We start from the raw sequence: 12360 nt of genomic DNA on the forward strand, positions 1-12360 counted from the left end.
AGGACAGGGAAGCCTGGCGTGCTGTGGTCCACGGGGTCGCAAAGAGTTGGACATGACTTAGTGACTGAACAACCACAAAAGGCCTTGGTAATTTCGGTTCATGCTCGGCTATGTCTTTCCTGATCTCAGATACCACTTCTTGTTCACACTTCGCTTCCAGGCATTTAATGACCTTCTGAGCTGTCCCGGGCTGCAGTCATTGCGTGTGTGCAAGTTGGCAGCTGGAATATTTTCAGCGTGGGCTCTGCCGTAGACCTCTTTGATCTTTCCCACCTTGTTGTTGTAGGTACATGGTAGAAGAGAAATGAGTCCCCCGTGCATTCACATTTCGAGTTTAGAAGAGAGAGAGTGTATGGGCTTCTGATGGGGTGCAGCCTCGAAGCCAACGAGCCAGAGAACATCTCCATGGCAACCTGATATTCTCCGCATCATTATCTGTCCCACACTCGAGTAGAGGAGTTTGGTCATTTTTCTCTTGCCCTCTTTTTTGTAGACCTTGTCACTGACAGATCGTCATTTTTTCAAACGCATTTTGTTTTCATGAAAGAATTCTGGTAACAAGCCAAGGCATCTTCGTTTTCAGTAGCCTTTTAAGTTATCCCCAGGGTGGCCGTGGCCTCGAGTTCCCCATACGGATACGGTCATCGGTGCTGTTTTTATCTGTAGTGTGTTAATGTATTCTTTAAACCTGAGATGGAGGCTGAGTCACAGACTCTCACAATAGTGTATGTGGATAAGTAACACCTCTATTTTCTGACTGTATCACAGGAGTGACAACATTAACCCGAGATGCTGAAGAAATGTACTATCAGGGCCTATTCAGGAACACATGAGAATTCTCCTCTTTGCATCTCACTGCACTGAGTCACTGAAGACTACCTGCTGATTGGCCCTTTTTTCCCCTCTCAGGTGATTTCTAGAGTGTTGGTTCCAGGTCAGATCATTATAAAGGCAACTGGATGATGGGACATCACCCAGATAGCCCGGCAACGCCATGGACACGTGCTGTCAGGGAGGCATCACTCTGGAGGTGACCTTCAAGTCAGCAGGAAGATAAAACTGTCGTCGCCACTGTGGCAGCTCCAGAATATAAGACTGCAGAGGCACTAAAATAAACCTAATTATCTCAGTGTTCAAACCGATTTTTCCCGGAGTCTTTTTTCTTTTTAAATGTGGAAAACCTAGAGTTTGGCTTTTTATTGTGATAATAACATTCTTCACATTGTTTCTCAGGGTGATGGTATGTGATGCTAATTCGTGAGAAAGCCTAAGAAAAGTACAGTTAAACATCATGCATGTGACTGACTGCATCGCCGGGGCTCTTCAGAACCTGGGCTTGGAGCATCTAAAAACCTAGGCTGAGCCACATGCATCTCTGTTATAAGAGCTCTTGGCTCTTATAAGTAATGTGAGCACTGGATCCAGAGAGCAGGGTCCTCCTCTCCTCCCAGCGCCCCCACCAGCACACACGTGACCTCAGTTCTAAGCAGCAGTGGGTCTGAGCCACCCTCCCGTTTCTGCTGGCATGGGAGTATCACAGCGCCCTGACGCTTTGTTCTCCTACGTGACTGAGATGGAACCGAATGCTCTCCCACGGACAGGCTGGCAGGCAGCTTTCTGGGACTCCTATCTCCATGAAACGCCCGTTACCCACCACCCCCCCAACCCGGCAGAGCCAGCCTGTTTTGTGAAAACTGGCAGAGACAGAGAGACTGACGTGTCTGAACAAACAGGTTCCCTGGCACCGCACAAGTCGAGATAATTTTCTTAGGAAGTTGGAATCCAAATCAGACAACGAGGCAACTGCACACCAAATGAATTCATCATCTGATAGCCTGTCAGCTTGTCATCTGATAAGTCCTGGAGGTGTTACCATGGCCCAAGCTGTGAGGTTCTTTCTTCCCTAAGAAGAACGAGTAAGAAGTGGAGGAACTGTTTCCCACGCACTAAATGAATGCTGTGGATGAGGGCACTTTATAGCCAGGGGCCCCGGTGCTGCCGTTGGCTTTATGAGCACTTCCAGAAAGAAGTGAGAAGGCTGCTTACAGCTTCCCTAGTGATTCAGAGAGTAAAGAATCTGCCTGCAGTGCAGGAGACATGGGTTCGATCCCTGGGTCAGGAAGATTCTCTGGAAAAGGGAATGGCAACCCACTCCAGTATTCTTGCCGGGAGAATTTCATGGACAGAAGAACTTGGTGGGCTATAGTCCATGGGGTGGCAAAGAGTCGGACATGACCGAGCAACTAAGCACATTAGCTTTTAAGCACAAGGATTCAGATGCAGCTTTTGTTTCTATGTTCCTGATGTTGGCTGGGACCCCTAAATCCCTGGCTTCTCAGAAACATGAGCGATGACTCATCGTGTCTCCTACAGGTCACAGGCTCTCACAGGAGGCTCCTCTCTCGGCCACACTTAGAAAATAACACACGCTTTCCAGGACACGCAGGCTAAATGTGGCAGGTTTTTGTCATTCTATCATAAGCAGGTTTCTGTTTAAGTGGAAATTCATCAATTTGATTGCTGTTCTTCTCCAGGTGTCACAGGTAAGACAAAATCATTTTACAAAGCCCTTCAAAGGATCAGAGGGCTCAGATTTCAATCAGAATGATCTGAAAGGCCTTGTCCACCATTCTTGCCCTCCCAACCTCTGGCCAAATTCTTTTGTTCCTTCTTTCTCTCTGTTTGGACTAAAAACAAACAAACAAACAAAAAAACCTTGGCTGAGAGGGATTTCATAAGGGAAAAAATTCCATATGAAGAAAGAAAGGCACAGGAATGGTATTATCAGGAAGGGTGGGGTCCAGCTTTGAAGCGACGGGAAGCGGGGGGGCCCTTCGGGAGGGGAATGGTCACGGCCAGCCCACCACGGGAGTGCCTTGCCTTGATCTAATATCACCTATGTAAGGATTTCAGTTGGGGTCCTTTGAATAAATCACCTGACCTTTCACTTACAGGAGTCTTCCATCACCTATAAAATTAAAATCCTTTCAGCTGTAAGAATGCTGAGTATCATTACATCACAAGTGCCAACTTCGTCTTCCTGACCTGCCAGCCACACGGCACAGGCCGCGGTTTCAGCATCGCGCGGCAAGGGAGTCTTTTCTTGGTGTCTGGAGGTTTCAGTAGCTGGGCTCCTGTAATTGATGCCACGGGGACAGATGGGGCGTTCGGAGGCTTGGCTGAATGTGACGATCGTCCTTGTGAAATGTGGGCAAGAGTCGGCACATCCTTCTGGAAGCGGTGGGCAGGTTGGCACCCGGGGTTCTCTGGCTCCCCGGCACAGCAATATGGCACGGGGGAATGGAGGCCAAGCGCCTCATCATCAGCTGTGTTCAGATGTCTGCACCGAGGCCTTCGTGACACAGCTGTTCCCTAGATTTTTCCACCGCCAAGAACTCTCCTGTCACTGATGACACCAGGCGATTTATAGCTCATGGCTTTGCACTGATAAGATTGGTTTCTAGGCTTTGGGCTGAATGAAGTGCCGTCACTCATGGACATAAATTCCTAACAGATTTTTGAAACAAAAGTTTGGTAATCATACCAGTGTCACCAAAAACCAGAGCTGTCCATTAAAATGAATGAAATAATGCCATTTGCAGCAACATGGATGGACGCAGACATTGTCATACTGAGTGAAGATAGTCAGATAGAGAAGGAGAAATATCGTATGACATCCCTTACATGTGGAATCTAAAAAATGATACAAATGAACTTACTTCTAAAACAGAGACTCATGGACTTATGGAATGAACTTATGATTGCCAAAGGGAAGGATGTGGCGAGGGATAATTAGGGAGTTGGGACCCATATGTATACACTGCTGTATTTAAAACGTTGTGTGTGTGCCTAGTTGCTTAGTCCTGTCTGACTCTTCTGGGCTTCCCAGGTGGCACTAGCGGTAAAGCACCCGCCTGCCGATGTAGGAGACATAAGAGATGTGGGTTTGATCCCTGGGTTGGGAAGATGCTCTGGAGGAGGGCATGGCAACCCACTCCAGTATTCTTGTCTGGAGAATCCCATGGACAGAGGAGCCTGGTGGGCTACAGTCCATAGGGCCGCAAAGAGTCGAACACGACTGAAGAGACTTAGCACGCATGCACGCGTCTGACTCTTGCAACCACATGAACTGTAGCCCACCAGGCTCCTCTGTCCATGGGATTCTCCAGGCAAGGATACTGGAGTAGGTTGCCATTTTCTTCTCCAGGGGATCTTCCCGACCCAGGGAGCAAACCCTCACCTCATGTGTCTTCTGCATTGCAGGTAGATTCTTTACCCACTGAGCCACTGGAGAAGCCCCATCATATTTAAAATGGATAACCAGCAAGGATTACAGCACAGGGAATTCTGTTCAGTGTTATGTGGCCGCCTGGATGGGAGGGGAGTTTGGGGGAGAGGGGACACCGGTCTATGGGTGGCTGCCTCCCTTTGCTGTTCACCTGAAGCTATTACAGTGTTGTGAATCTGCTATTCCCTAACACAAAATAAGAAGCTTAAAAAAAACAAAAACCCTGTTGAGGAGTGAAAGTGGCACACGGCTAAACGTCAGGGGAGGAGGAGGTGCAGTCATACTGCCTCCCATCTGAGCCTGCAGGACAGGCTGATCTGGATCACATTTTTAAAATAAGTAATTCTGTTCAGTTCTATCTGCATTCTGAAGGCACCACCTGGTACCTGCTGAATTGGTAAGTAACCTCGGAAAAGGGGCTGGAAGCCTATGAATTTAAATTGACTTGCCTGTAGTAATTCCTTACGTTCACGGAAAAAAGAAAAAGAAAAAAAAGATGCAGGCACTACCCTCTGTCCCCGCCAGACAGGCTTCCCTAGTGGCTCAGATGCTGAAGAATCTGTCTGCAGTGCAGAAGACCTGGGTTTGATCTCTGGGTTGGGAAGATCCCCTGGAGGAGGGCATGGCAACTCACTCCAGTATTTTTGCCTGGAGAATTCCATGGACAGAGAAGCCTGGCGGGCTACAGTCCATGGGGTTGCAAAGAGACGAACGTGACTGAGCAACTCACATTTTCACCCCCGCTCCCCCAGAATGTTATTCCATTTAGGGTCATTCAACAGTTGTTACTGGAGTGCCTGCTGAATTCTGCCTGTTGTCTGAAAGGCGTGTTTATTCAACCATTAACAAGTATTTAGAATACAAAAGGATGAGTTTACTATTTTTTTTTAAAGCTACAGGATGCAGCTCTGAAAGTGAAATGACAGTATGGCAACTGTTACTTTTGGGAATGCAATAACTGGATTTCTATCGACTCGAAATCATTTTGGTGCTAATTCTCTAGTTCTTTCTTTCCTTCTGGTGGTCTCTGTTTGTTCATGTCACTGCCTGTTGACACCTCCAGTGAGGAGAAGTCAGGAAAGTGACAGGAGCCAGGTCACGGTCCTTGAAGGTGGTGCAGAGTGGAGAGAAAACAGGAGGCTGAAAATTGTGATCGCAGAGGAGTTTCCTAGAGAGGCCGCCCACGTACCGCATCTTCCCTGAATTAATAACTGAATGAATGAAGCATATACCCCCACTCCCGCCCCGGGACCTCAGCACACACCAGCCGAAAAGTTTACACACTTTTAGGTGACTTCCTAGCCCAGTGATCTCTTAAGACCCATATTTTTATTGTTCTGAGGAAGAGACAGTGCCTGCTGTTGCTTTTCAAGCTTGAAGAATTTCCCCACGATTTTCTCAGTTCAGTGGCTGAGTGGCTGTTTGAGCCGTGTGTTTCTTTTACTGTCACGGATTTCAAATCAATTGGGACACATGGCAATTGGAAGATGTCTCTCTCTCCATATGATGGATATGTAAGAGGGCTTTTCAAAAATTCTATCTATATCCATAAAAGGAGAAACAGTTTTCTTGTAGCTGTCAGCCAGAAAAATCACAGTTTGCTAATGGGAAGAATACATGATAACAGCCTCTTGGTTTGATACAGATAGGGACAAAATTACATTAGCCGCCGTCCCAGCAGATTGAGAGACATTTCCTCTTGTAAACAGTCCAAGGAGTTGCAGGTCCAAGTAGGACCATTTAGCTGTTGCTGTTTTAGACTTAGTTTTCTGGTCTATGCATTGGAAAACGCCTTACATGTTAATTTCCCATATGTGTGTGTTTAAACACCACGCCCTTGATATGTTTGATGCTCCGGGTACCTTACTGTTGAATGTGTGTGTATGCTCACTTTGTTAGACTATGACAAAGTCTTAGTCTTCCTCTTCTTCCTCTTCTTCTTTTTTGTTCCCTATCACCAGATCTTTCATAATATTTGCACTACTCTTTTTTTAAATTTAGTTTTCATTGAATATGGCTGATTTCCAATGTTAATTTCTGCTGCACAGCAAAGTCACTCAGTTATGCACATACATATATTCTTCTTTATACTCCTTTCCACTATGGTTTATCCCAGGATAGAGAATTTAGTTCCCTATGCTATACAGAAAGATCTTGCTGTTTATCCATCCTATATACACTAGTTTGTCTCTCCTAACCCCAAATTCCCAGTCTATCCCTCCTCCTCAGCAAGCTTCTTGAGATGAATAGGGGAGGTTTGGGACCCAAAACCTCAGCAAGCTTGGTTTGAATGATGTACAGAGCCACATTTCCATTCTTACAAAGACTTGACCTATAAGACAAGTATAATTGTTTTTCATTCCTCAAGGAACTGAGTTTCAAGCTGAAGGATACAGAGGCTGACCCATCTGTATAGTAACTACTTTATCTTCAATTTGTTTCTTAATATTAGGGAGAGTATCCTTAATTAAGATGAAAATCAAAAGATACCTACATCTTCCAAATGTAAATTTCCATATTGTCATTAAACACAATTCCAACTGCCTGTTTTTATTAACGGTTGAAGCTCCCTTTGAACAATTTACACCCCCAAACACTAATTATATACGGAGTTGACTGTCGGATTGGATTGCACTCCCATTATACGCCCCTCACCCTGGGGATTAATTACCACTTCTCTGGCTGCCCAGGGCAGTGAGATGAGGGAAAGGCGAGCTGGAGAGGGTCAGGGGAGAACGTGTGTGGGGTTGAGCGCAGGTGCGATCACAGGAAGAGGAGAAAAACACACGTTCTCCTGGGCCACCCTAACACTTTACTAAACTCAGTCATCTGGGAGTGTGTCCAATGAAGGAACAAAGAATCTGGATTTGGCTCTCAATCCCCGAAGTCTGTCTCCTCGTTAGCTTAATGAGGTCCACGCATGGCCTGAGGAAGACAACTTAGTATTCCTGTTTCCCGGACGTGAAGAAACAGACCTTGTCTACACTCTTGATAAAGACAGGATGGGAGAGAAGGCTGGGAGGAAGATGAGGGTGGAAGAGACAGCTTTCACCTCTCCAGGTGGTCGTTCTGAGAAGGGGCCATCTTGCTGGGTCTCAGGGGACCCGCCAGGAGACCAGTGTCATGACTCACTTTTTCTGATTAGGAAGCAGGGACCCTGAGACGTTTAGCACCATTTTGGTTTTTGACTGTGGGTGGGGTGCGTGGTTTCCAGTCTGTCCCCTCAGCTGGACGGTCAGCAGTCAGAGGGCAGGGGGGACTCTCACTGGTGTCTGCTGGTTCCCGCTGGGGATTTAAGGGCGTGCCTCCCACAGATACACAACTGTATGCTTGCTGAACAGCTGAAGTTGAAAATGGGATTCAAGCCAAACTCTGGAAACCATATCTCCTGCCCTCGAGGCTTGTCCTTGACACATATTTTTTTCCCTAAGAGCCTAAATACTTTTCAGTATCATTTTATCATTTCTCATGTGTCGTTTCTGGCATCTCCCGAGCATTCCAGGATGCTATATTTATTCATGTTCTTCTTTTGTTTCTCCTCCTCTTAAGTTGATGCTGGGAATGAAATACTTGGGTTTTGGCACTATGATGGGGGGATGGATGACAGGATATTTTTTCCTGTTTAAGAATTATTTACACTTTTATAAAGACAATAGCATTTTAGAGAACAGAAAGCTTTCAGGAGTAAATCACCATTTTTCTTTGCCTGATACAGTTTACAAAGACAGAAATGCCTCTTTCTGGTAGCATACAACCCCAAATGCAGGTGCTCGGAAATATAAGACTCCTTGATGCCGTTTGCCTTAGATTTCTGGCATCCTGGATACAACCGTGATAGGACTGGCTGTTCCATTCATTCAAACCACTCCCCGCCAAGGGCTCAGGGGGTGCACTCAGCAATGTCCTTTGAGAGGGTGACATTTAACTGACTGGGTCACATGCCAGAAATGACCACACTATGGCTTATATGTGTCTAATATATAGATACATATAAACCATCTTCCCTTTCCCACTTATCTGGCCTTCCCCATATCAACAAGACTCCACACTTACATATCATCGAAGATGAGTTTCTGCCTCTTGCAGTCCCGGTGGCCGTTGGAGCCTGGAGACCAGGGCTCTGTCTGTGGCCGTGACTTGTGGAGACTGTTTTCGGAATTGTTGTGAGCCGCTTTCTAGGCAACAAACAAACACAGCTGCCTTTGAGAAACTGGCCCTCTGGCTGAAGGAGCGACCCGTTAGAATTGCTGGGGTTCTAGGTTAGACGTGATAGCGTTTTTTGTTTCGATTAAGAAAGAGAAATACATGCATTTCAGGTCTCAGGCTGCAAGCTTTCACGTGTGTGGTCAGATGTCATCTGCATGGCAACATCACCAGGGAGGTCTTAGTCTTGCTCTCACACATCCAAATCCTGAACCTGCCAAAGCTCAGATGGCTACTGCGTGTGCAGGCTCGGGGCTTAGGGCTCAGGCTCCTGACCCACGGTTCTCCAAACTGACTGCATCAGAATCACCATTAACACACAGACAGCTGAGCGCCACCGCCAGCATCTCCGTCTCAGTGGGTCTGGGGGAGGGCCTGAGAACATGCATTCTGCACAAGTTTCAGAGTGCTGCTCTAGGACCTGGGCTCTCAGAACCACTGAGCTGTGTTTATCCTTCACGAGAGGTTCAGATCATAGACTGACTGGTTCTTATCAGCTGTCTGTGACGAACAGGAAGAGCCGAGTGGTATCGCAAGAAATTATTTAAAATGTGTTTTAAAAGGGAACACTATCTGGGGAAAAATTTAAACATCCTTTTTTTCTCCCCCTGGAGATACAGATATTTAAAGAGCACCTACTGTGTGCTGATCATTTGGATCATAAAACACCCTGTCTTTGGTTAGGAAATTCAAATGGATTCCTCTGAAGTAGTTAAAGCGGAGTGGATACCAGTGCTTCTTTAAATATGGGCTGATTTTATGTGCGGATCAAGCCTTTTTGTTATGAGAGCCTCTAGGACTCTGGGCATTTCCTTTGGCATGCAGAGGAGTAAATTACGGATGTGTGTGAACCCTGGTCTAAGCGGCTCTCCTCAGCTTGACTGTAAGCTTGCTGCAGGCAGAGACTGAATCTGTTAGATCATCAATGCTCCTCTATTGCTCAGCAGAATGCCTGGGACACAGTAAGTACTTCCTTAATAAACACCTGTTCAGGGAAAGAAGGTCGAAATAAAGTCTACAATTGGCTAAAGATTCTCTGCACATCATAGTTGCTTGTGATAGAAGGATCTACAGGCAAAGAGAAGTTGTGTTTGGTTTAAAATTTGAATTGCTTGCTTTTTTATTTCTGATTTTCCTAATATGATCTTCTCAGATTCTTGTATCCTAGAACTCAAGAGAACTGCTCTCAAATGAGGGTGCCTAAGAGGCTTAGTTTCCTGATGGTTCAGTAAGACTGAGTATCTTGCTGGACCTTAACAACTTTTTTTTGCCTCTTTGAGTCACCGGAGAAAGCATGAAATGCTGCCTCCCCTGTTTGTTTGCAGAGTCCTATTGCCAAGTCTCATTTCTCCCTGCCTCACAAAGCCCTGCTGGCTTTGAGAAGCTCAGTGGGGAGAGTTTGAAAGTAAATAAAGTACTTGGAGGATGCACAGTTCAGGGATGCCCACTCTTAGAGAGTGTCCGTAAAGAGGAACTCACCTGCAGTCTGAGTGTCCATGGGGGTGGAGCCAGGTCCATGTGGGCCCATGGGGAACGCAGGGTGTTGGAATCACCCTTGATAAGGTCACTAGAAGAGGAGTGGTGGCGACAGTCTCACACTGGACACCACCTTGGTGACCTTGGGCGGCAAGGAGCCCTGCAGCCTTGGCCTTGAGCTCCAATCCCAGGCTTGGCTCTGCCCCAGGGCAAGAAAGATATCAAACGTACAGACTGCTTGGCCCTAGACTCCCAATTTACTTTGTCCTGGGAGAGTGACTTTAGGGCTGTGTCTTTTCAGAATGGAAAATGAGGTCCTCCAAAGAGGTTCCTAAGCAGAAGAGGCTTAAAATACCGCCTCTTTTTCTTCTGCCACAGCCTGTACAAGAGGCAAAGGGCAGCTCTTGCTGGGTCTTCCCAGAGCAGCATTCAGGGCTGCCTTGTGGGGCCTTGAGCTGGAGTTCAGACCGAGCTGGGTTACAGGCAGAGTAAGGGCTGTGCTGGGTTTCATTTCTGTTTCAACTGGGACAGGAGGCATCAACCTACCGTGAGGTCCGCGGTGTGGCTCTGCAGCTGGCTCTCTGCCTTATGCTTTTTGCTGGAGGAGGTGGAAGTGAACAGACCGTTGCTGTTGGATCTGCTGGAGGAAGTTAAGTCCTCGCCGGAGAATTTGTGTTTAGAGGCGTCGGAGAGGGGTGAGATGGGCGACCGGAGCACTTTTTCATTTTTATTTATTGGTATTGCCAAGCTGAGAAAGGAAGTCACAGTAATGGAATGTCACACACTCAGCACAGGGGAAGGAAAATGGTTTATATATGACCCAAACCTCCCATTTAAAACCTGCTGGTAGGAAGACGTTTACTGGGAATTCTTCTGCCAGGAAACAATTTTATGGCATTAGGGCCGTAACAAACAACACACACATTTTGTTCATTGTTTCTTTACTTATTCTCCAAGAATTAAGAGTAATTCTGGAGCTAAACGACTAAAAATAATACTCTCACTTCCCAAGTTTTTCATCCAAGGATCTCAAAATACACAGGAAACCACTTACTGTTTTCCTAACAAGTGCAAGCAGCAGGTAATGGGAAACTCAATTAAATGATACATGAGATCGCTACTTCCAAAAGGACTTTTGCTAACACCTGCTGCTGCTGCTGCTGCTAAGTCGCTTCCGTCGTGTCCGACTCTGTGCGACCCCATAGACGGCAGCCCACCAGGCTTCCTCGTCCCTGGGATTCTCCAGGCAAGAACACTGGAGTGGGTTGCCATTTCCTTCTCCAATGCATGAAAGTGAAAAGTGAAAGTGAAGTCGCTCAGTCATGTCCGACTCTTAGCAACTCCATGGACTGCAGCCTACCAGGCTCCTCCACTGTGGGATTTTCCAGGCAAGAGTACTGGAGTGGGTTGCCATTGCCTTCTCCCTAATTATCACATGGAGAATAACACAATTGCAGAATAATCAAGCATGAAGCCACCTTCCAATTGTTAGGCAACCAGGCATTGATGAATACAAAGAACTGAAACAGTCTTTAGAAATGACATTTTCTGATTTCTACTTCCTTATTTTACCTTCAAAACTATTGTCTATGCCTGAATATACATCCCAGTGGACCATCACAGAAGGGAGTCACTTATATCTGGGTCTTTACAATGTACGTAATGTGGATAGGGCTCTCTCTATTACTTCACTTTGAAACAAAGAGTAGGAAGACACATTAGCCCAAAATGAACTCAATCCTTGCTAACTTGGGATGGTTCTAGAAGTCACCTGGTGGAGTCAGGTAATGTAAGGTAAATTCATCGGACAAAGGGTTAGTCATTATTCCTGCATTTATGACTTCTTAATTGCATGTGTTGGCCATCACTGCAAACAAGCCCTTAAAGTCACTTCTTATTTTTTAAGCAATATCCTTAGTTGGTGGTCACAGTGTAGAAATTACAAATGTAGGCCTCTAGAACAAATGAGAAACCAAGATGCTTAATGCTATGCAAACACATTTGTGTAGGGAGAGAATTTCTGATGACAGCTTTCTGGTTTAAAAAGCACTGTGCACCCAACAATTTAGAAGTGAGAAGCTGTGTTCTAGAAAACTGCCTTGGGCGAATCAGAAGTAGCTCAGCCAGTGAAGACGAAACACTGAAGCTGAAGATGGATGTTAACTGTCTGAATGTAATGGTTTCTCGACACATGAGTAAAGAAACCCTATTTCTAAGTCTCTGTTATTTTACATATAGTACTCAGGAGGAACTATAGTGGTAAAGAATCCACTTGCAAGTGCTGGAGACATAAGAGACGCCGGTTTGATCCCTAGGTCGGGAAGATCCCCTGGAGGATAAAATGGCAACCCACTCCAGTATTATTGCCTGGAGATTTCCATGGACAGAGGGGA

At 46.1% G+C, this 12360-nt stretch overlaps 1 protein-coding gene across 1 annotated transcript in view; it reads right to left on the minus strand.

Moving 5' to 3' along the window:
- AFF3 (ALF transcription elongation factor 3) overlaps nucleotides 1-12360 on the minus strand; it is a 582468-nt gene that overhangs the window by 26844 nt on the left and 543264 nt on the right. Inside the window, exons 15-16 of the mRNA XM_055539447.1 lie at nucleotides 10514-10715; nucleotides 8342-8463 (exon numbers count right to left, since the gene is read on the minus strand). Coding sequence (XP_055395422.1) covers nucleotides 8342-8463; nucleotides 10514-10715 — 324 coding nt within the window. The remainder of the gene's footprint in view (nucleotides 1-8341; nucleotides 8464-10513; nucleotides 10716-12360) is intronic.

This window comes from Bubalus kerabau, chromosome 11 (genome assembly GCF_029407905.1).
Source record: "Bubalus kerabau isolate K-KA32 ecotype Philippines breed swamp buffalo chromosome 11, PCC_UOA_SB_1v2, whole genome shotgun sequence".
NCBI classification, from domain to species: Eukaryota; Metazoa; Chordata; class Mammalia; order Artiodactyla; family Bovidae; genus Bubalus; species Bubalus kerabau.